Source organism: Triticum aestivum, chromosome 5D, assembly GCF_018294505.1.
Source record: "Triticum aestivum cultivar Chinese Spring chromosome 5D, IWGSC CS RefSeq v2.1, whole genome shotgun sequence".
In the NCBI taxonomy this organism is placed as follows: domain Eukaryota; kingdom Viridiplantae; phylum Streptophyta; class Magnoliopsida; order Poales; family Poaceae; genus Triticum; species Triticum aestivum.
This window is the reverse complement of record NC_057808.1, coordinates 427,460,357-427,484,777: the sequence shown is the minus strand read 5'-3', so window position 1 is coordinate 427,484,777 and position 24,421 is coordinate 427,460,357. Positions and strand designations below refer to the sequence as shown.

Sequence of the window (24,421 nt, the reverse complement as noted above, 5' to 3'; positions counted from 1 at the left end):
GGAAAATCGTAGAAAATCCATACGGATTCGAAACGCGACAAATTTTTGCGTGCGTGCCCTGCAAGGGCACTTTAGCACGTGGAAAAAAATTAGGCATGTTTGGCTAAGTTAAAAAAATGAGCCTACTTGATTAAGTAAAAAAATGGGCACGTTTGGCTAAGTTAACAAAAATTGGTTAAGGTAAATTTTTTTGATACAGTTTAAAAAAATGAGCCTATTTTATTTAGTTAAAAAATGAGGCCCTCTATAAAAAAACGCGGGCCATCTCGCTAACCGACGCGCATGCATGCATGGGGCCGTCCCACTAACAACGACGCCGCAATCAGCGCTCGGGCGACGTCGTTAGCCGACGCGCATGCAAATTTTCCTTGTACGTCCAGCCCATCTCGCCGCCGCCGCGATCTGCACGTGCTGCCGACGTACGCCGCCCGTCGCCCCACACTCCAAACGGCGCCCGCGCCGGCCTGCCCTGACCTGACCCGTCGCCCTCTATACGCTGCCAGTGCCTCTCCCACCGTCGCCCCACCGTCCAAACGCCGTCGGTGCGCCCGCGCCGGCCTACGTACCCTGACCCGTCGCCCACTATACGTCGCCGGTGCCTCTCCCACCGTCGCCGTCGTGTAAGTTTTTTTTGTCTTTTTTTTATACGACGAGGCTCATAGCAGTATGATGGTATGTGACAGAAAACTATTTGATGCAGTATGAATATCGACGGTGTGATTCCATGTTCTGTTCAAAAGTGGGTTAGTCTAGTTGATAAACTGTCACCAAGTCAGAAATTCCGGTTTTATGAAACGGATATGCAGGGCATGTTTAGAATACCATCGATACAGATGCGTGACTTTTTGCTTCACTTTTTACTCCAAGGTTACAATCCAAGTAGCAAAAAATTCATGGTCGAAGAGAGTTCTGAAAGTACTGCTGGAAGTAAAGTCCTTATTTCACTAAGGCCTGATGATGTGTACTCCATATTTGGTTGGAAAAACAATGGAGTGGGTGTTTTTGGGTTTCTTAGTACTGAAGGAGAAAAAGCAACCCAAAAAATACCAGTTAGTTTTGTTAGAAAGAAAAATGGTAAGATCATGATTGATGATCTCATAGAAAAGATTGTGAAGAATAAGAGCACTGACGATGACTTTATTCGGATGACATTTCTAGTTCTCTTAGGAACTATAATTGCACCAGTGTCTCATGAATACGTTCCGAAGAAATACTATGCCTTAGTGCAAAATATTAAGTTGATAAGGAAGTTCAACTGGAATGCATTCACTTCGCGATTCTGTTTGTCGGAGATTGGTAAGCTTCTGCAGGACGGCCATGTTAGGCAATGGCCCTAGGGGAACCTCACCCTTTTGCAAGTACGTTGTATTTATTAATTGAACACTTTTGTTATAAAATGTCACGGAAGAACATGTAATTTAATTAGTTTATGTGTTTTGCAGTACCTATATTGGGAGAAGGTGCAACCAATCACCGGTCCAAAATATGATCCGTTGGCATCGTTGAGCCCGCAGATGAGGAACTGGACGGAAGATATGGCTGTGAGAAGAGACAAATACGACTATGAATATGGTCATGGTGTTGGGATGGTAATCCGAGTAATCATGTTTTTTTTACATTTATGAAATAAAATTAAGTGTGCATATGGTATGTATAATTCTCTTGTTGCATTTGTAGATCGATGACAACATTACAGAGGAGTACAGGCTGAAAAAAATTGCAGAAGAAGAAGCTCAAAAAACCAAGAAAGCTAGTAGCAAAAAATCTAACATTACTGGAATGAGGAAAGAGGGCAGTACCTCGGAGGCTTCGAGCCAGAAGCCTACTATGGACCGGATTTTGAGTGAGATGAATGAGCTTCGGAAGGAAATGCTTCGTTTGCCAGAGTTATGCGCACAGGTAACACTTGAGCAAGTCACTTTAATGTCCATCACTGAATTGAAGAACTAAGATGAAATGTTTTCTTGCAGAGGATGATTGAGAAACTGAACAAAACCGGCGTCTTCTACAAACCCAGTAACCTGGAAGAAGACGAAGAGAATCTGTACGGAGGCATTAATGAGTCTTCAAACGATGGTGGACTTCCGAAAAAAGAGTTTGTATATCAAAAAGATGATTCAGACCGGTTCCGCACACCTTTCAAAATGAATTTGCAAAAGGATGATGACGGCGTTGATGTAACTTCTCGTGGAAACACACCTTTTTACTGCACACCTGAGTACTGGGATAGTTTCAAGGGTGATATGGATGATCCTATCCAAGTACCAGAAGTATCAGATGAAAAAGCTGCCACATCTTTAGGGACGGACGAGATCGCATCGCATGCATCGCTTGGTTCTCAAGGAGTACAAGAGGAAGTGGAGGAGGTTACTGGCAGGCGCAAGCGCAGAGGACACAACATGTCAAGTCTCCTTATGTGGTCCCTAAACCGAACAAGCGAGCAAAACGTTCTGCGAAAGGAAGTAAGTTTTTTGTGTTTCTAATTGTTCTTGCGTAATAATTATTTATATATTTGCGTTTATAAATATTTGAGTTGTGTGTTACAGAATTGTTCCAAAATGGTGGTGTTAACAAATCTAGGGATGAGTATGATGTGGTGAAAGCGTCCATCAAGTACGTGCGCGCGCATGAGTATTCACAAAAACATGCCAAAACAGAAATTTTCAATGATGGCATGGAAGAAGGTCTCACTGTGTGGAGAGCTTGTCAGATTATTAACCATGAGTGGCTAAGTGGCGACGTAAGTTAATTTCATATATTGTTTTACTATTGATTCGAAAATACCATTGTTAAATCTGACACATTATTTATAGGTAATTAATGCATACTCACCATATTTGGTCGACAAAGTTAATGATGATCGTTTCATGTTGACAACTTGGAGGATACATTGGTTGCTTCACATTAGACCCGGAAAGAAGACCGCCGGTAACGATTATGAAGCAGAGTCGCATAGTAATGGACCCGTGAATAGATGTGAGGACGAGTATTTCAAAAAATCAAAGGTAAGTTTGATTGATTACACGGTACATACATACGATAGTATGTGCTGATTGTGTTTTATGGTCCTTGTGATGCAGACTTATATTCCTCTAAACAAGGAAAATACTCACTGGGTTACTGTTGTCATGCATAGCGGGAAGAGAGAGTTCCAGGTTCTTGACTCGTTGATGACCGGAAAACTTGACAGTGTTACTAGAGAACTCGTTGAGGACCTGGTAGGTTTAACTTTCAAATGTGCATTTGGTAACATTCATTTTCTTTAGTACACTGAATGACATTCTTTCCACCATGTTAATTATATCTTTAGAGAAAACAACTAGCAGAAGATATCCAAGAAGCAAATGCAACCGGAATTGTGAATTATCCGGATGTTTCCAATTGGCCTATTCAAACGTATGACATGCCAAAACAACATGATGGGTGAGTTCTTATTTTGACAGAATGTTGGTCCTGTATGTACAGTAGATATTTAATCTTTGTAAATTGTATGCACTAGGAATTCGTGTGGAATATTTCTCCTTCGATGCTTTCAATATTGGGATGGTGACAAATGGACAGGCTTATTTTCACAGGTACGCAAGTAATGTTTATACTACGATGTACAATGAACGCTGTGCTAACACCACTTTTTTTTCAGAGGTCAATTGATGATTCGAGAGAGGTAACGATAGCGCAACTTATCTTTTCGGAAAGAAACAAGCTTGATGAAGTGAAAAACAAAGTTATTCGGATATCAAAGAAGAAGAAATAGATGCGCCATGGAGGAGTTTTGCATGTGATTGGGTGGTACTGGAGGACTATATTTTTCAAATGCTTTGCGCACTTGCTTATAAATTTTATGTAATAGACATATTTATTGATTTTGCCACCATTTTGTTCCGAAAAGATTATACACTTAATTACGTTTTTTATGTCCACATGATATTTTGTTTCATAAATATTATATAATCAGTCTTTTTTTTTGTTTAGATTATTTTTTGTTTCCGAATAGTTATATGCGTACTTACCGTTTGTATGTGTACACGATATTTTGTTGAAGAAATATTTAATACTAACTATTTTTTTTGACACTAATGTTACGATTACATATATGTAATACGATCTCGTTTATTTTCTGTACACTAAACTATGGTAGCGCATTATTAAAAAAAATGCGGCGATTTTGTTTAGAAAAACAAAAAGAATAGTTTACAAAAACAACAATAATGTTTACATTTACATATATGTAATCGTGTCGTCGTTAAGTTTTTGTACAGTAAACTATGGCAGCACACTGCGTGTTATTTTGTTAGCAAAAAGTTGATTTACAGCACACTGGGTGTTAGTTTAGTTTAGAAAAGCTAAAAAAATATTTTAGGTAAAAAAATTGCCCGCCCGTCCACAACGTGTCTTAGTAAGCCCGTCGTTATCAAGCCCACCGGGCGACTACGACAGGCGTTTCAGAACACGCCGTGTAAACTAGGCCCAATAGGGCAGCATCGACGGGGTAGTAACCAGAGGAGTTCAATGTGCCGACGGGAGCTGAGTATATAAGCTGGTCGTCGTCCCATTCGGCCGGCGAGGTGGGACTAAACTTGCGTCGGACGCGGGGCGACGTGGAGACAGCCAGACGCGACGTGGGCCGGCCCAAAAAGGCCATGGACGGCGCGGACTTCTCGACGGCTCGACGCGCCGTGGGCCGGCCCAGTTAACCCCCGCTGAGACGACGCGCCAGGGAAACTAATGCTAGTTTAGTCCCACCTCGCCGGCCGAAGGCGACGACGACCAGTTTATATACCCAGCTCCCGTCGGCACATTGAACTCCTCTGGTCTAGTACCCCATCGATGTACCCCCTCGATGCTGCCTGTTGGGCCTGCTTTCCACGGCGTGCTCTGAAACGCCTGTTGTAGTCGCCTGGTGGGCTTAGTAAGACACGCTGTGGAGACGGGCGGGCATTTTTTTCCCTTTTTTTTCTTTTTCAACAATAATTCGCAGAGTACTTCTCTTATTTTAATATATTTGACAGCCGACGGAACTGTAGTAAATACATGCAGAATTCATAATATAAACAATGAATAGTGAATATTTATATCAACAATAATGATGTCTCAACATAACAATTGTCACCACAGTAATTTTATTGTAGTGGACAGAAAATAACAAGTCTCAAATAACAACGGTCTGCAGGCAATAATCTTGTTTCACACATATAAAATACTCAACACGAACATAAATTTAACAAATGTTTTTCATATAAATGGAATAGGTAAAACACTTGCATCGTCTTCACTTGAGTCTTCAAGCCCAGTTGCTGCATAGAATAAATAAAAAAATTGTAAGAATCAATGTACGGTAGATGAATCAACGAAACTAACATAAACAAAGCAAAAAGACATACAATTACATATAAATGGATGCAGTAAAACAGATGCACCGTCCTCACTTCTGTCTTCAAGCCCAGTTGCTGCATAGAATAAACTATGAGAATCAATGCACCGTAAATGAAACAACAAAACTAACATAAACAAAGAATAGACATACTCTTCATTTTTGCTGCATGTGCTCCTGTTATGACCTGTGCCGCTGCATATGCTACATTTTCGTCCAGATTTCTCGTCAAATGCTTTAGGCCTCTCATTTTTTGTCACATCTGGGCCACCCTTACCGCGACCTCTACTGTTCTGCTTAGGTGCGCCCTTCGTCGAAACCTTTACTGGATCACGAACCAGAATATGATCTCGGTTAGGCTCAAATGGATTATTGTTCACGAACCTTCGCTGACTATCATCTTCATTTCCCTGAATGTCCTTATTCGCTATAATATCATCCAGAGCTGCCGTCAACTTGTCGAATAAGAAAGGATTACTGCATGCGACATGACATGCTTCTGAAGATTTGATGGTCAACTCACTATATCTAGCTCTGTCCTCACCACTCGACCAACCCCACGCAAACAGATCGCTGGTGCGCTTCACGGGCAGTCCAGCTCGTGCTTTTTTTGAGAATCTTCGCAGGACACAACACTTGGGTATCACAGGTAATTTCAGTGCATTCAAAACATGAAGAATATGCTTGCAAGGAAGCCCTTTGCGAGTCATACTTCGGCAACTACACTTTATAGTTTCTGCCGAGTTACCTGGCATATAGTCCACATTAAATCTGTGATCCCTGTTATTCTTCCATGCAACCACAAATCTCTGACTATCGGTCCCTGTCAGTCTATCAATTACCTCAAGCTCCTGTACGTTCTTCATATCTTGTTGCAACATATAAAAGTTTGCCTGCGTAAATGCTTTCGCAGCATACGACTCAATGGCCTGACACTCAGTCACTGTTACTGGAAGAGTCTGTGAGGCCGTGTAGTCATCATAAGCTTCATTCTCACGGAGGCGAACAATACAATTCTCGTAGTGTACAATCATGTCAACGATCGTCATACCATAGTCAAGATGAAGGTGCAGGCTGGAGTTCAGACTCTCACTCCTCTGATTACTGCGCATACCAAGGAAAAACCCACCAGACAAATATGATGCAGCCCAAAGCGTCCTCTTCCTGTACATCCTATGGAGCCATGTTTTCGTTCTCTCCGTCTGCCATTTGCGCACAAACGCGGCCCATCTCTCCTCAAAACCTTATGTGTAGTGGCATAGTACAATAATGCCCTGAACTCCTTCAATGACTTGTGGTTGAGGTGTTTCTGCATATTCTTTTCAATATGCCATGAACATAGACGATGCCACACGTCAGAAAGCACCTTCCTGATAGCCCTTATCATCGCTGCATCTCCATCGGTAATTACAGATTTGGGCCTCTTCTGACAGTTAGCTTTCAAGAACGTGTTAAGCAACCAAACATATGTAGCCTCAGTCTCGTCTGAAACAATGGCGCAGGCGAATACCGTAGTGCAACGGTGGTTGTTCAGACCCACAAAAGGGATGAACGGCATTCCATACCTGTTCATCTTGTATGTGCTGTCGAAGACGACAACATCACCATAGTCTAGATAATCCCGGCGTGACTGCGAATCACACCAGAACAGGTTTTGGAGCCTGCCTTTAGCGTCAACTGTGTGCTCAAAGAAGAAGTCTGGATCTCTGTCCTTTCTGGTCAACATGATTCCTATGGCAGTATCAGCATCACCTTGTGCAAGCAATTTCATCTTCTCCCTATAGCACATGTTATACAGCTTTGTCCTCTGAAACGGTGACTTTGCATAGAACCCATACCTGCTAACGACGTTGTCAAAAATGATATGTTTTCTTATCCCAGCTCTAGCCATAGCTAAGATCTCAGCTCTCTCAAATGCTTTGATCTGATTATGAGATCAGAGGAAAGGGACTTCGTCCAGTCATGCAAGAGTGTGGCTGTGATCATCGGAGAAACTGCTGACATACCAAAGATTAAGCTTTTTATCAAGCTTAACTGTCAAATGGGCTTCGCAGAAGAATCGACTCTCCGGTCTAAGCCTGCGGGTCTGGCCTTCCATGGTACAGAACTTGGCCTGTCGTTTTCCTACGGCGGAACAGAGATACCTCCTCAAGCGCACAGTCCTTGCACGATCCTTTGAACGTTTTAGCGAGTCCTTCCTGATACTGAACCCACGTTCTCTCGCGTGCTTGTTGTAGAACGTGTACACCTCGTCTAATGACCTGAATGTCTTTACCATCACTGCCCAATGCCTATCAAGTGACTCTTGCTGATATTCATCATAGCACATGTCAAGGTCAAACCGATCATCATCGCTGTGCTCATCGTTCCCGCTAGGACCATCAACACCTCCCTGCAAAATATGACATATAACCTTGCATGTCAATCTGTTCTTGTATTGTTACTAACCATAAATAATGTAAAGAACTTACTTGGCAACCGCTCCCACTACGAGATGCATCGACCTCGCTCTCGGCATTGTCATCATCTATATTATTATGCTCATTGTCACCATTAGCATTTATCTGTGCGCATGTAAAGTAAAATAAGTGGTCATACAATTTTAATGTCAATCATTGCCCTACAATTTTTTCAACATACCTGTCTCACACTACCTACATAAAATTGTTCATCTATATCATATTCCTCATCGTCATCATTGCCATGTAGCTGTACAAATTTAAAAGGACATGTAAGTGTCAAATAACTAGTTTGTATTCAATATGTTTTGGTCAACATTGAAGGCACTTACATTACCACTGTACGATTCATCTTGACTCATATAGTTGTCTATGGAAGGTTGGTTCGCATTCAATGACGAGGATCCATTATCGCTACCGGAATCATCGATGGCGTATCCGGTTACTTGCTCCATCTATGCACATACAAATAAGGTGTGAGATCAATGCCAACATTCCACAACATCATCGCGAATACAGTAAATTCGTCAATAGTGACATGACTATGTGGCATGCATACAAATTTGAACATACAAAATCATTATGAGGTCATTAAGAGGTCACTACTCTCCTCTCTAATTTAGCTAAGTAGGGAATCATTTTGCATAAAAAATGCAATGGACAAATAAAAAAGAAAAAAGAGAGCCAGAGAACCTACTGTGCGCCGTCGAGGGGTCCTCGCCTGGGGTCAACGCCGATGCACTGCTGCCACCCACGTCATGGAGGGCGCGTACCAGGACAGAACGTTGACGCGGGAGCGCTGGGCGTTTCACCGGCGACACGGCGTGTGCGTGAATACGGACGCCGTCGGTGCTCGCGACTAGACGGGCACGTCGGGGTCGACGTCGTGACGCCGGTGGACCACGGCGGCGTTGATGCCGCTAGGGTTTCCTAGGCGGGGATGGGGTGTCGGTTTCACGCGGCACCGATGACACGGCGTGTGGGTGACTACGGACGCCGCCCGACGTTGTGACGGCGGTGGACCACGGCACCGTTGATGCCGCTAGGGTTTCGTACGCGGGGATGGGGTGTCGGGGTGGGGCGTCGTTTTTTCCCCTTTCCCGATCGCACTACCGAACCGCACGGTATGCGTACGATGCGGGCGTACGGGCCGGGACGTACACGGGCGGCGGGTACACAAATACATAATTTAGTATGGACAATACTACCCCTTCTACGTTTATTGGGGGGGGGGGGTTTTACCGAAGTACTTCTCATTTTCTTTTGTTACAGTTGGGAAAATTGCAGTACATAATCCTGTCCTACTACACTGATGCATCTCTCTACTGAATTGAAAATGTTGGAGTAGAAAACAAAACCTAATCTTCACTCTCCACTGAATTCCAAGGCCTCGGTCCATCTGTGCAAAACTATTGCTGCGCCTGTCCGTAGAGTAGCAGCCAGTTTGAATCCGTCTTGGACGGGAAACCTTTGATCGTGACATTTGTCTCAGGAGCAATCTGATGCACACCCTGCAAAAAAACAAGTGCTGCCAAGCACATAACTAAACTACGGATGTCGTCCTAATTTTGCCTCATCATCTGCTGCATCACAAGCTTAGCATGCCTCCTGAGCCTCTCCCCTTCCTCTTGATTTGGCCGATCTCGCGATGAAATCTCCAATCACGGAACTAATCTGGATCAACTCAAGGCACAGAGAACAGGTGTCTCACTCCTTCTTTCCCGCTGCTTCCCAGTCCCATCCAAATACACATGGCCGGCCCCAGCCGTGTGTGTGTCCCCAACTTGATCTCTCGGAGAGAACCGCTAGACTGTGTAAGAAACCTTTCTACTAATTTGCATTTTGATGGGAGAAAGTTCTCCGATGTTGGGCCAATGTGACCCATAGGATACGATCTTTGTTGCTTCCCAAGTGCTTCTAGAAATGAAAATGCAAGCATGCATATGTGTGTGGTGGTGGTGAGTAGTACATTGTCATGGTGATGGATTGTGGCCAGTTATGTCGCTATATATGGGTGTGTAACGCTCGGTCCAAGTACATACATGTGCGCCCCTAAATACGCTAGTAGGTGGTAGCAACCTTTCAATCATTGAACATATAAACCCTGAAGAAGTCGTAGTCAGGACGAAGGTAACCACGTCGCCTCTAATTCGCCATGAATAGTACTCATGTCACCGCCTGTAAATTTCGTGCCCCGCCAAGGGCATTTTAGTAATTTCACGTGCAGGCGTATAAATCAGAGCCGCTGCCATGGAGAAACCCTAGCCGTCGCCCGCCCGACCTAACCCGCGCCCCCCCCCCTCCCCAACCTCCCTCCTCCTCCCTCCCTGCTCGTCCACGCACGTGCTCGCCTCCGGCCATCTCCGCCGCCAGCCCTCCTCTCCATCTCCCTCCTCAACGCGCCCAGCGCTCGCGCGCTTGTGTCCCGCACCAACCGCAGCCGCCCCGTCGGGGCTCCCAGCCGCCATGGCCTAGCGCACCCTCGCCATCGACCTCCCCGACGCTCGAGGTGCAGCAGCGGGGAGCCAGTTCTCGACCTCCATGGAGGAGAAGGGCCTAGCGGGCTCTTGCAGACAAGAGAGGCTGGGGGTGCTCGTCGATTGGGCAGATGGAGGGCATCCGAGTTTCTTCAATCGATTTGGCCAGGGCCACAGCAGCGTACGCGAAGGCTGGAGGTGAACGACCCTCTGGAGCTGCAGATGTCGACAGGTAGCAGCCGTGCCCCTCCTCCTCGCCTTCTCTGCTCCCCTCCTCCTCTCCAATCTAGGTTGCGCATTTGCGTCCTCGGCATCTTACTTTCCCAGTTTTTTACTCCTTTGATTTTCCGATTATCGGATAATCTAATTCAATTTCTAAGTTTCTGGTTACTTGTGATGAGTAGAAGAAGAATTTTGATGAAGGATTTGATAAAGAAGAACAGGTGAATTCTCTCTCTTGAATATAGTCAGGTTTGTTCCTGCATTTTGATGTTTGATTTTTTTTTGCGTAATAGAGAACATGTCATGATTTTGTACTCCTATTACCTACTGACGAAAGCTACATTTGTAAATGAAGGCCTCAGAAGTGTTTGTTTTTACCTTATGGTCTGATAGATCAGTACATGGTGTTAGTCATATGAACAGAAGATGTTGGTCATGCCTCTGTAGGAGCTAGCTGTAATGATATTTTTCATCGAATATGAGGATTCGTGTTCATCTTTGATATGGTTGTTATCACCACAATAAAGTATATGGAAATACAGGCTTGCAGATTAATATAACTTCAGATGCTTGGTTTTGGGAAGGTGATAGAAACCTGTGGCTGTGCTTAAGATTTTGTTCTTTATTTAACTTTGAGACATTCAGGTCTAACACAGTAAATTGTACACAGAGAATTTATGGTCGCATTTTGAAAACTCTTATATATTTCGAAAGATATGTTTCCCTAAATTTTGGTGTTTCTTGGTGAACCCTGGGGCAGGCGGCATTCAGGTCTCCTACTAAAGCTCCTCGCCGGCGTGGCCACTCTCCCCTCCAACTGCAGGTACTCCCCGGCTCCTGTCTGTGGCCTCTCTCTACCCCTGACCTATCTCTCTTCCTGCCCTTCTCTGTACCAGTATGTGCTGCATAAACTCCCGACTTTAATTCCTACTTTGGAATGATGATCAGAAAATGCAACTAGGGTCTGAGTTCTGAAATGACATGTTGTCCATGTTCTTGGCATCTTGCAGGCTGAGACAAAATATTGGCAAGCATTACCATTATGATCCTCCATCGATCATCATGGTTGAAGGAAAATGTATTAGGCATGGTATTTTCAAGCTAAGTATACCAGCAGCCGATGCTGGACCTCCTGATGCATATAGTTTGCATATTTCTATTCATCCAATTCCTTCATCCATTTTTCCTTATTTTTCTGTTCGCTCATTTATTCTAGCATATTCCTATCAGTATTTTTCAGCTGAAGGATATATGCTCTGATTACCAAACGAATGTGCAGGCAACGCCCATTTGATTTCCGTGGACAAATATCCTTTTTTGAGCTTATTATTCACAATTTATAGTAATATGCTATTATGGGCTTTGCTCCAGCATGATAAGGAGGAAAGAACTGCAGGCTGTATTGTTCGTTGACATTCATGATCAGTTACACACCAAGCCTATATTTTTGCTGCTTCTACATGTTGCTATGATGGTCATTCAGCCCATTTTCTTATTGCATGACCTTGAAAAAGAGCTTATTTAGTTAATGATTTTCACTTACTAAAATTCAGAGAGCTCTTGCTGGGTATGGAGCTGTTGATTACTCAAAACCTGTTGATGTATTAGTTTGTTTCAGAGATCTCTTGGTTTGGCATACTGGCGCTTTCGCTGAACTCGACAAAGTAGCTTCACAAGTCACAACACAATGTGTAGTTCAGTGTAGAGTTTTGTATGAAATCGTGAAAGCATTTCATATTCCTTATTTTTTTCTTTTCATATGATGTTATGAAATTGGTTACTAATTTGCAAGACATATGCATTTTTCATTAAAAAACTTGGGAAGTGTTGTGGCTGGTTATATGCAGCTCCATCTCTCTCTCTCTCTCTCTCTCTCTCTCTCTCTCTCTCTCTCTCTCTCTACGCACTCATGTTCAGTTGTTATTTTGGTGTGCAAGAGAGTAGTTAGTTAGAAGCTTACGTTCTTTATGTTTCTGGATTTGGTGCAGGTTCGAGGATGTAAACCTACCTGATATATTCTTCATGGGGATTGAGTATTTTAGTGATATATCTGAGAATTATAATGATCTATCTGCTAGCAGGTACTGTACTCACCATAATTGTGTGTGTGTGTGTGTGTGCTTCAGCTCACTCAGTTGCATGTCAATTTGCTAACAAACCTCCTACTGCTATAGATTTCTTTGTACAGTACATACATATTATTGATTTTTTTTCTGAAATCTTATTCCTTTTTGTTAAGCTGCAGGCGGAGTTCAGACTCTGTTTTTGCTACAAAAGAATCAGGTATTGCTATGTCCTAAACAGCGTGTGTTATATATTTTATAAAGAAGGTCGTGTAATATTTTGCTTAGGTTCTTTCAAATATTTGGAGTTCACTTGCATATGTTGCTTGTGTGTGCACACATTGTTAGCAGAACAATTTTTCATGGTGTTTAGTATGAGCGACATTTACTATCTAGAATGTCCTGATGCTGGCTGGGCTTCCTTATTTTTATTTTAGAGAGGAGCTTGGTTTCTTTTTTATGATGCAGTTATGATACCATATGATTGTTAAGTTCCATTCACACTTCTTTGATGCTTTTGTGCTTTTGATTTGGTGTGGATTATTTAGAACATGATCACTGGTGCTGTTTGTATTCTACCAGTTTTTTCTTTTCGTAGTTGAAGTAGTTTTTCTGTATCAACTGCTTCCTATTAGTAGTGACTTGAAGTTAGAGGAGAAGGTTTGATTTTCTTTTCTTAGGTTTTGAATTCCTCAATTTACCAAGGCCAGTAAAACTGCTGCACCAGAAGAGCATGTGCTCAAGTCTGACAAAGCAGCCAAGGGCCTATCTCTTTTTACCCTTCGATTTAATTGTCTGTATATATACATCTTTTCTTCCTGATCCATTTTATTTTGCGACTTAGGCCACCCCTGATGCCCAGGCTGATGCTTCTTCGCTTGATGCTGAAGAAAGGGATGACCAGATTCAGATGCCCAAGAAAAAGCAGGCGCCGCATCTTCTCTTATACCTTTATCTATGTACTTTAACTTCACTTGATGCGGGCGCGTGTCTGGTGTCCCTGCTAAAAACCGACAGTTACCTAAGAATTTGCAGCAGTTAAACCTTGAATTTGCAGCGGTTAAAACCTGAAGCTACTTCTACTTTTCCTATGAAGGATCACAACTACACTGAATACAGCAAACCTGTTCCCATATCGTGTGGAAAACTACTTCATTCTTCTCTATGTGTTTTCTGATGCATTTTTGGTAGTGGGAGTGGGATATGGAGAGGGAGAGAGAGCATATCCAAATGGAATGGATGGGAACATGATATTTGCAGATCTGAGAAAGTAGAGATAGGACCAAGAAAAATAGGTTTCTCCATCCTGTTAAGTTTCCTTGCTTGTTTAGCATTTGGTGAAAAATTATGGGCCAGTGCATTGGCGCGGCCAGCCTACCTGTGTACAGAATCTATGCTTAAATTTTGTAAAAAATAGTGCTTTCTTGCTTACGGTTCTTGCGATGGTTTGTGCTGAAAAATCTATGAGCTAATGCATTTGTGCAATCAGCCTGCCTGTGTGCGGAATCTTTGTTTAGATTTTGTCAAAAAGTTGCTTTTCTGACTATTTTTCTCATGGTGGTTTAATCCCATAGATAAATTGTGTGTGTGTCTATGATTGTTGTGTCCGGTCTCTATCTATGCAATCATCTGATGCATGTCTATGTAGTTATTTGGAGTATACTTACATATGGGTTAGATCAGCAGAATCAAAACCGAATATTGTGATGCTAGAATTGGTTCAATGTTGTTCCCTCATGTGGTAGTGACATGTTTTGTAACATTCTATTCAAAACTAGGCGGGGACGTCTCTTGGTATGGAAACTTTATTTTGTACCACTTGCATTCTGAACTGTATAACTCCTTTTCTTTTGTATATATTACCAGTATATTTTCAGCTTGCACATAACTGTTGATTGTCAAAGTAAGCAATAAGTTAGCAATAACTGCCATGAGTTTGAATTGCCCATTACATGTCCAGAGTTTGGAATTTTACCTAACCTTGAATAGTTTCCTTATATCTCATTTTCTTTCATGTGTGTGTATATATAAAATGCTTAGTTCTTATTATTTCACATGTTTAAGAGATAAAGGCACATCCAGGGAAAGATTTCGATGTAATTATACGTACATTTATTTATGATGGTTCTTCCAACATGATCAGGTCAGAAGAATTTTTCCTTGTTTTGTTATGTTTCACACTATTGTCCAAATGGATGTGCCTTATTTTCCCAATTATCTTATACCCTTATGCCCAACGCTTCTCACCAAGATCCGTAAGTGTGACTGATGAACCATGTTACAAAGGAAGTAGTCTGACATCCGTTGAGTAATTTAACCATGCAATTTATGTTATGAACAAGTTTTAAAAATAGTCTTGGTGAAAAGTGTTGTTCTATAAATAGCTTTCTTCCAATTTTTAGTTTTGCTGATTTTTAATGTGTCAGTTTTGATCGAAATTTTAGTTTGGTTGACGCCACCTTCTGCATTCCTTTTGTATACTTAACTGAAAGCAGAACTTGTTAAGTGAGGATTGGTTACTTGGTCTTATTTGGGCTCTCAGTAGTGAGTACCTAAACTGATGCAATAACAACTTATTGCATTCTTCCTATAATCCGATCTGAGCTTAGTGTTTTGCCAGTTTGCATGTAAATGCGATAAAAGATCTCACTTTATGATATTTGGTATATACAATATGCTTCAAGTGCAATAATGTACAAGTGGATTTGAGGATCAAATGGAGTGAAAGGAAGGCATGATTAAATTTGCATGCACTTTCTATTGTTACAGATCCAACCTATGTTTGATATTGATCTTGCCTCGCCTCATGCTAATCTCTCTTGTATAACAAGACATACTTATTCGATGATTTGGCTCCTCTTTACTAATTTATTATTATTTTTGCTCATCTATATATAGGTTATGATATGTCATTGCTCAGCTTATGAAAGGAGCTGATGACTGGGGTACCATAGCAACAAACTGGACAGAGTTCTTCCATTTAAAAAACAGAGGAAAGATACATGCTTTCCGTCTTCAGACGCAAGGCAAAGAGCGTTCGTCTAATCATTCACTCCTGAAGACACCATCGTAAACCTTTAGTGTCGCCTATATAGCTTGCATTCCAGAATTCATGTTTACAGTGCTTTTGTGCCATGTGTGGTATGCTCCACATTGGTTCGTCTTTCCTTGTGTTACCTCTTAGTATAGGTATTATGGATCGTCAGTCTGACTATAAGTATCAATGAAGATAAGCTTATCTTTCATTCTCTTTCAATCGAATTAAGGTGCTTACAAATGCCCTACAATACCTACATAATACATGATCCTAATTGGCTTCTTGCGCCATGGGTGTTACAAGAGTAAAGGTTTATCTAATGAGGCCTTGTCGCGGCGCTGCAAGTGTTGCCCCCCTCCTCCCCAAGGGTAAGGTGAAGGAAGGTGCCTGTGTGGTTCTTCTGCAGCTCGCAGCGAGGATTGCTGTGTCCAACCTGCACAAGAATGCCAAGAAGTCCTTCTCGGAGACGTAAGCCACGGTGCATGTTTCTGCCATGATTTCGTTCGGTTGGATTTTGTGGATTTAGGTGTTAAAAAATTATGGGCTGTGGATGCAGGATTAAGGACATGTACCTGCACTACAACGAGAGATCTGGACTGCTTCTTTGTGGCTTCCAAACTTGAAATGTTTGTTTGGAAGTTAGTTTAGTTTTTTGTTGTGGATTCACAGCTTCTCACATGTACCGTCCTCTTAGACCTTTAGATTTCCAAAGAAACTAAATGAAGATATGGTGGTATGTTCTTAATAGTACAACTTAAAGCCTTCCATGCTTTATATTTTCTTTCAAATTTGCTCTTGAAGAATCATGTATATATGTTAGATCCGGTGAGAAAAGGCGGCTTCCAAGCAGAGGATGCGTGAGTGTTGGCCATATTTGGTTTTCGACTTGGGTGTCTAAATATTCTCACAATACTTGGCTCCCTCTCGGCCTTTGCGCCATTGACACAACGAGTCATCTAGTCAACCTATAAAAGATGACCGACCTCAACCGGCCTAGCTAGCTAACCGGTCAAAAACATGACAAAATGTATATTCTCAAATTCTTGACTCATATTCAGCATATGTATACCATAGACAAAAATGTCATTGTTTGTCTCCACACGGGTGATTCCTGGAAGCTTGCTTACATAGGAATAGATTGACTACCGTATGGATGACCATCGTGTAAAACAGAGAAGTCCTACCTGACAACTCTTAGTATGGAAAATCTTGCACAAACCTTAGCAGTTTATAGAGACTAAGATATGATAGCTGACCGTACATACTTAATGCATGTGTAAATAGAACAAAGGGATAAAAAGGGGAGCTGCTACGCATCGGCCGGTGGATCTTTTAAAAAGATCCGCCGCCTCGCAAGCCATTCGATTGCGTGATGCAAGCCGTTTAATTCTCCTCTCTAATTTCCTGCAACGATACTCTTGTTGCAAGATCTGGTCTTCTCTGACTTCTTGCAACAAAACCTTTGTTGGGAGACCTCATCTTCTATAATTTTCTGCAACAAGACCCATGTTGCAAAACCTCTTCTTCTTTAGTTTTCTGCAACAAGACCGTTAGAAAAATTGCAACAACATCTCCTGCCGCGTCTAATTTTCTGCAACAACATTTTTCACGCGTCTACTGCAACATCTTTCACGCATCTAATTTTCTGCACATCTTTCACGCGTCTAATCTGCTGCAACAAGATACTTATTGCGAAAATTGCAACAATATTTTCCGATGCGTCTAATTTTCTGCAAAAAGACCCTTGTTGCAAAAATTAAAACAACATCTCCGCCGCATCTAATTTTCTACAACAGGACCCATGTTGCAAAATTTGCAATAGTATCCCCGGCTGCTCGCGTACTTGCGCAATCCGCCACCATTCCTGTAACAACACCGTTGTTGCAGAGATAAGATGGCGCCACAACACCAGGAGGGCTCGCGTCTGAAGCTTCTGCGCTACCCGCCGGCGAGCCCTTTCTCCGCCGCGCCGCGCCTCTCCCCTCCCATGACCTCCCCCCTCTCTCACTTCCATCTCCTTCTCTTCACAGGAACCATGCCAGCGGCAGTCTAGTCTTTCGCCTCCGGCTGCTTTCCCGGTGAGCTCGAGCCAGATTCATGCCCAGGGTAGGAGAGATGTGAGTGGCACGGGGAACCACTTCGCTTGGCAGCGCCGATTCATGAGCAAGGAGATTCAGGAGAAGAGGATAAGGTACGAGGCGAGGCGTGGCTGTTGCAAATAATGTGGTGGTGGGGTCCAGAACGAACGTGTGGCACGCAACCGAGGCGGCGGACGCGAGCGAGATTATCCGCCGAGTGATCTGAATCGTTTCCCATAAAAAAGAGGGCAGAGTTTAAATTTAGTTTGCACTCCAAACTGAGGGTTGAGATAATGATATAGGAAGGTCTCCACAAAAGGGATCCTTTGGATAATATGTCTAGGGTCTCTAAAGTAACACGCGCACACACACACACACACACACTTGCACGCACGCACCAACATTTAGTCAACACAATGCTTCATGAGAGAGAAGTTCGATGCGAACGACCGAGAACCCTAGCCGCCTCCCGTCACCTACCCTTCTCGCCGCTGCCAGGGCGTGACACCGGGGAGGTTCTGATCTAGGTGGCCTGCTGAGGAGGTGTTCAAGGGCTACTATGGATGGCGACAGAGATAAAATCTCGAGTGACGACCTTCTTCCGATGGGGGAATGAGGGATCCAGTGCGACAATCTTCAGCGGAGGCCTGGCATAGCTAGGTTATCGAAGAAGAGGGCATCGGTGCATGGTCCTAGATGATGATGAGCTCCTTAGACCAGATCCTGTGTGCAACGACGTGGGAAACTTGTTTGAAGTTTTCTTTAGGGAGGCTTTGTGTTTGGTTTGGGATGACGAGACATCCACCCCCTCCCCCTACCCCGCTGTAGGAATAATATCCTCCATGCCCTATCCTCATTCAGTAGGTAAGCTTATCACTGGCGAAGGGCATGTGGAGTTGTGTCTTCGACAGGTCTTCCGAGATCTGGTCAGTTTAGGTTTCCGGTGGATTCGCTCGGATTTGGCCGACTTTCATGGTCTTCGGAGTTTCTACATGCTCTTATTGGCGTTTTCCTCTCTGGGGCGGTGATTTGCCTCACAAATCGCACCTGCCGGCATCTCCTGGTATGCATCGATGATCCGGCCACTACTTCTACAAGTTCCTAGGTTTTTTAAAAAATTGCTCCGTCGAGGCGGAGGCCATGAGACGGCATCGAATTATGTTCACGGCGCACCGCCGGTGGATGCAGGTGGAAGACGAATTTTGGCACTCCCGTGGATTTGAATATAATTTTATTTTTCTGTAATGGTGTTTCTATAAAGATGTTTGATACTTAATATATGGTCGTAGGCCTTGTTGCAAAAAAAAAAAACCTGCTAAGGATGCTACAACTGCCTTGTAATCAATAAGTAGCTACTATTTCATGTTTTTTAATGCTAGCTTTCATCCTACGATAAGATTAAGAATGGCTAAAATCGCAATTAGAGAGGGAGATTTCAAGTTAGTTCTTAGGGGCCAATTCTACTATCTGCATGCTTTAACCAGCAGGGTTTTCAAACACCACCATACTGGTTCATGCCCAGGATAACCAAAGCTACCAGCCCATCTAATTTTCTACCTCTATTAATGAAAGATACATAAGCTTTGCATATTCACGAAAAAATAATTTTCTACTTAAAACTCATCTTTCCTCCAATAATCTGGTATAAACTGATCCCATACACTTTTATGGGGAAATCTACTGTATTCTTACATTGAAAGATCTACATCAAAGCATACGACAGGCTACAACATTCAACCGTTGTACATATGGATGGCTCGCAAAGTATAATTGACGAACGAGAAACTAAAACATCATTATTGAATAGATTGATAGTCGGCAATAGTGGCGACGGCCCACAACATATTGCCTACTCCCTCGGTAAAGAAATATAAGAGCTTTTAGATCACTATTTATATTTCTTAACAGAATGAGTAGTTCACATATATATATCCTCGTATATACCAAGGAAAAGCAAATCATTATTTTCAGGTCCGACAAGCAACCGGAAAGGAGAGTGGTGCAATGTACGGCTCTGCCAAATTTGACATCCTTAATAATCCTTGAAGAACGAGCAGACACGAGCCTCCTTGTACACCTTCCCTGGCCTGCAGAAGTAGCCTTCCTCCGGAGCACAGTGCGAGTTGTTGGAGCAGACGCAAAGTCCTTCAATGGCACAACGCTTTTTGATGATGTTGGGACTTCCATTGATACCGAGAACCTTGTCAGTCCACTCGTTGGAGAAGAGCCCCTCTGGGTCGTACCTATCTTTCACCCTAAGAAACTCATGGACTTTTGGGTACTTCGTGATGGCACCATCGAAGGCGAAATTGCGGCTCTTACCCCAGTGCGGGATGCCGCCGTACTTATGCAACGCCAGCTGCTCGAGCTCGTCCACTACATCGGCATGCGCACGCGGCATGCCTTCGGTGTGGCTCCGGTAAAAGATGATGTCGACTCCAATTGAGTCCTCCGGCTTGCCGAGATAAGCGGATGACGCCTTCACGTATCGTAGGAGCACGCCTATGCTGGGGTCGACAGAAGAACAAAACGAGTCCGGATTGAGGTTCCGGAGACGTTGCATGTCGGCTACGAATGCCGGTGCCTTGGAAAGCGGGACGCTGAAGCCGGAGTTGTAGTTGAAGAAGCCTCGGATGCGCGGGTCCCAGGCGCAGGAAGTGAGGAGGCCATCCTCAGGGCTATTGAAGCACGTGCCGAACGCCTGGATGCGGTGCTGGTACCCCACCACCGGGTATCCCGTGAAGGAGACGCCATCGTTGGTGAATACATTCAGCCGCTCCGACGCGGCCGCCTGCTGCTGCGCCGCCTCGCACCGGGCGGTGTCGGTGCCATTCTCCTGCAGCCGCTCTTCGGCCGCTCTTGCATCGATGAGCTCGCGGGTGCGGATAAGGGGCAAGTCGTAGAGGCCATTGCCCGGGGTGGAGACGTCGACGCGGTCGTCCTGGCGGTAGATCACCTTGCCCTGGTGCGGCAGCCACGTCATGTCGCCGTACTCATGAAGATGACCCCACAGGGCCACCTGCTCTTGGAAATCCGAGTCGTCGCGCTTCACCAGCGTCACCGACCGCTTGAACAACGGCTGCATGGCCAGAGTCACATGTGAGATGACGCCGAGGACGCCAAGGGAGACCTTCGCCGCGTCCAGGTCCGGGTGGTCAGCCCCGAGCTCCCTCACCACGGCGAACCCCTGGCTCGCCGGGGCCGGAGTTACGATCCTCAGCCCGACCACGTACTCGTGCGCGGCGCCTCCCTTCCCCCACAGCGAGCTCCCGTGTGCTCCCGTGCTCAAGAGGCCCCCGATGGTGAGGCCGTGCCAATACGGCGAGTGCGGCAGGGACAGCCCCGCGGCGGCAGCGGCCTCGACCAGGTCCCGGAGGAGCATGCCGCTCTCCACCGTCATGAGCCGCTTCGCTGCGTCGACGCACACCGTCCGGTTGAGCTGCGCCGTGCTTATGATGGTGCCGTCGTCGCCACCAGGGCACGCCAGCTTGGGAATGCTGTGGGAGTGCTTGGTGGCCACCCTCACCTTCTGTTTCGTGGACGCCACGGCCGCCACGGCCGCCACGAGCTCCTGCTCTGTCCGCGGGTAGGTGACCTTGGCCGCGCGGCAGATGGTGCGGTCCGTGAAGGAGCCGTACGTGTTGGTGATCGTGCAGTTGGACGTGCCATGCGTGCACATCACCGGGTCCGGCGGAGGGCTGCAGCCGGCGAGCTGGAGGAGGACTCCTAGTGAGACAACCACCAGCAAACTTTCCATTGCTCTTTTTTGCACTCGTGACATTGTCATTTTCATTTTTCTCTTGATGATTGGTTGCCTGGGATTGTAGCCAACAGAGACAAGCTAGGCCTTAAGTAGGCTTAAGGTCAAGTCTCACGGCATGGTAAACCTTGCACGTTTCCGCGCGAGTATGAGTTCAATATAAGTGAACCAACAGAGAAGCTAGCTGTGCGCAGACTAAACGGCTTAATTTTCTACATATACGCATGCGAGCTGTGTTTCTAAGGGCTAAAAACATTGTCAACAAGGTTATCCTCTAGGTTAGCTGTCTTTTTCTGGGTTGTTACAGGTCAAGGCTTCGAACTCAAAGGAACAAGACGTTTAGTCAACTCTGCGTTAGCGTTCATTGTGTGTTTTTCATCAATCTAGCTAGGAAAAAATATAAAAAAGAAGCAGGTATCCATCCGGCTTTAGATTACGAAGCCCTTAACAGTTGACATTGCAACATCAAAATCATGTATGCCACAAAATTCCATCACAATGATTTTCCTAATAAGGGCTAAAGAGCATGTATCGCCAAAAACTTCGTCAGCAACGTTATCCTCTAAGGTCTTTTTTTTGTAGGATCTGGGTGGTTGCAAGTCAAGGCCTCAAAGTCAAAGAAACAAAAAACTCTATGATACCATAATTGTGTGATTTTTCATCCATCTGGCTGAAAGTTTGTTTTTTAGAAAAAAGGCATCCACCGGGCTTTAGATTAACTAGATGACCAGTTACGCCGATGGCGCAAAGGCTGAGAGCAAACCAAATATTGAAAGAGTGTGCATCAAAATATGTAGACACAGAAGGAAACATATGAAAATAAGTATGATTGTTGATAGTCATACGGACAGGATTATTATAATTTTTTTTACATAAGATCCAAAATGATGCTAGATATAAAGTCTCGATAGAAAATCAAACCACTTCAAATAAAAAAATACTCTTCTGAAATTGTGCTCCTCTTAGAACATACACATGCAATGTATACATTAGAGTGAGAGTATGCTAATCAACATATAAAATTCCTGCAAGTAGTATATATATGGTAACACATCATGGAACACATGACACGCTTTACTCACCAGCCATCTTGATGTAGTGATGGTCATTAATGGTTCAAGAAACATGAGTATATCATAATTTATCTCGTGTAAATATATATTCCCCAACCTTCAGAATATCATACACTGGAAGAAATTGAGAGTATCACAATAGAACCAACTTTATTTATATCTACAGATCTACCTACAAAAATGCCAAAGTAGCTAGATATTTGGCATGCATATCTCAGAAACCTTCTCTACACTCCGAGGCCTTTTTTCTTAGCAGCCATTCACAAGTGCATCTAACCAGACTCGCAAGAATAGAAGTCTTTACTGCATTATATCCTACTTACAACCCGAGTGAAGGTCACTGATGTAAATCCTCATGGTCAGTAGCTTCCACCCACGATTTTTCTTCCTGATATGAAGATGCTCTTCCTACAGAATATGAACACATCATAAGAAAACCTGATAAAAGCATAGGTCTAGTTATAAAATAAAAAATATATGTAAACTGAGTTCTACACGAGAAGCCACCCATCTTAATTCTCACAAAAAAAATCAGAGAATCAAAGTAGTGGTCCTCTCCTCCCCCCTGCATCTGCATATGCATGGAGTTGAGTTGGTGATGCTGCACAAACAAATCGAAGAGGAACATCATTGAAGGAATAATGGGTCTACTGGAGCCTGGATCAGCAACATATCTTACTTGCGACAATATGGAAGCAACATAAGCACAAGAAAATGACATATGAGTGTGGGTCTCTGTCCTGATGTTATATACAAAACGAACATGTGGAAGATTAATATGATTCTTACACCAATAGAAAATGACACAGAATCGGTGTTACATGATAGATTAGATGCACGGAAAAAGGCCTCAGCTGACTTCAACACCTGAAATGCACCATTTCCATGTCGGAGACCCTAAAATTCAGAGTCCATCCACGGTGACCCCGAACACGAGCTCCTGTGGATCCAGCTGCCCCGTGCGACTGCTGCTGGACCCCTGCCGCGGCGACCACGACACAGTGGCGCGGGGAGGCTCCCGAGTGCGTAGTCGCTGGATCCAGCCCTCCCCCGAGCTCGTGCTCCCCACCCTTGGCGGCGACCCTCCCCGAGCGCGGCGGAGAAGGCGTGAGGAGCAGCGGGGCTGAGCACCTCGAGCTCCCGAGCAGATCCATCGGATCCCACCATCCCTCTCCTTTCTCTCCTCCTCTGCCTGCCAGATCGGGAAATGGAGATGAGGCGGGAGGGGAGGTGGCGGCGAGCAGGAGGAGGAGAGAAACATAGAGGAAGGGGCGAGGAGGAGTAGCAGTCGGCGGCGGCGGCGGGGGGCTCCTAGGGCGCAGAAGGAGAAGGACGAGGAGGAGGTAGGAGTGAGGGGTGTCGCGGGGGGTGGGGGCGCTGTGGATGGCCCCGTTTTATTTTCTCTCGTCGCTGCCCGTCTTTTTCTTTCCTCTCGCCGCTCGCTCGCTTTGGCGTTCACGCGCTATTCATAGCGATACGTGGATGGCTTGGTCCTGCCTAGCACCCCCTTCATCCTTTGTATGTTCAATGAATCCCTTCACAGTTGATATTGTTGCACATGTGTACATGTACGTAGGTCTGGGTTTTGTATGCAGTACCTGTAGTGTCTGTCTTAATCTGTATGTACGTGTATCTTAGGAGACAAGATACCGGTCGCACCCCTTGTACCTATATATATGTGCCTAGTGCACGATCAATCAATTATCGATGCATCAAATCATTCTCTACATGGTATCTATCGCAAGTCGATCCCCTACCGCTTCCGCCTAACCCTAGCCGCCGCCGCCTCGGGCCGCCGCCGCCGCTGCGATCTCCAGCCGCCGACGCCGCCCCACGCCGCCACCGCTCCCCTGCGCCGCACCATCCTCCCTGCCGCGCCTC

At 44.6% G+C, this 24,421-nt stretch overlaps 1 protein-coding gene, 2 long non-coding RNA genes and 1 pseudogene across 6 annotated transcripts; 2 read left to right on the top strand and 2 right to left on the bottom strand.

Annotated features, from left to right (window-relative positions):
• The first annotated feature begins 987 nt into the window (after window positions 1-987).
• LOC123125280 (uncharacterized) lies at window positions 988-3,754 on the top strand (annotated as a pseudogene).
• Window positions 3,755-10,115: 6,361 nt separating this feature from the next.
• Window positions 10,116-16,490, top strand: LOC123122383 (uncharacterized). 4 transcript variants are annotated; one of them, XR_006460203.1, is made up of 7 exons: window positions 10,116-10,539; window positions 10,712-10,750; window positions 11,290-11,352; window positions 11,540-12,610; window positions 12,769-12,812; window positions 13,437-16,097; window positions 16,186-16,490. It is a non-coding gene; the product is annotated as an uncharacterized lncRNA (long non-coding RNA). The 4 variants fall into 4 exon arrangements; XR_006460202.1 differs by having other exon boundaries at window positions 10,712-11,352; XR_006460201.1 differs by having other exon boundaries at window positions 10,116-11,352; window positions 12,775-12,812.
• Window positions 16,491-19,399: 2,909 nt separating this feature from the next.
• On the bottom strand, window positions 19,400-21,488 carry LOC123125279 (probable L-gulonolactone oxidase 1). Its single transcript, XM_044545798.1, has one exon. It carries the CDS (start codon window positions 21,486-21,488, stop codon window positions 19,740-19,742), a length of 1,749 nt encoding a protein of 582 aa, XP_044401733.1. The 3' UTR covers window positions 19,400-19,739.
• Window positions 21,489-22,557: 1,069 nt separating this feature from the next.
• On the bottom strand, window positions 22,558-23,966 carry LOC123122382 (uncharacterized). Its single transcript, XR_006460199.1, has 2 exons — window positions 23,408-23,966; window positions 22,558-23,141 (listed from the first exon to the last, which is right to left on the bottom strand). It is a non-coding gene; the product is annotated as an uncharacterized lncRNA (long non-coding RNA).
• Window positions 23,967-24,421: the final 455 nt, after the last annotated feature.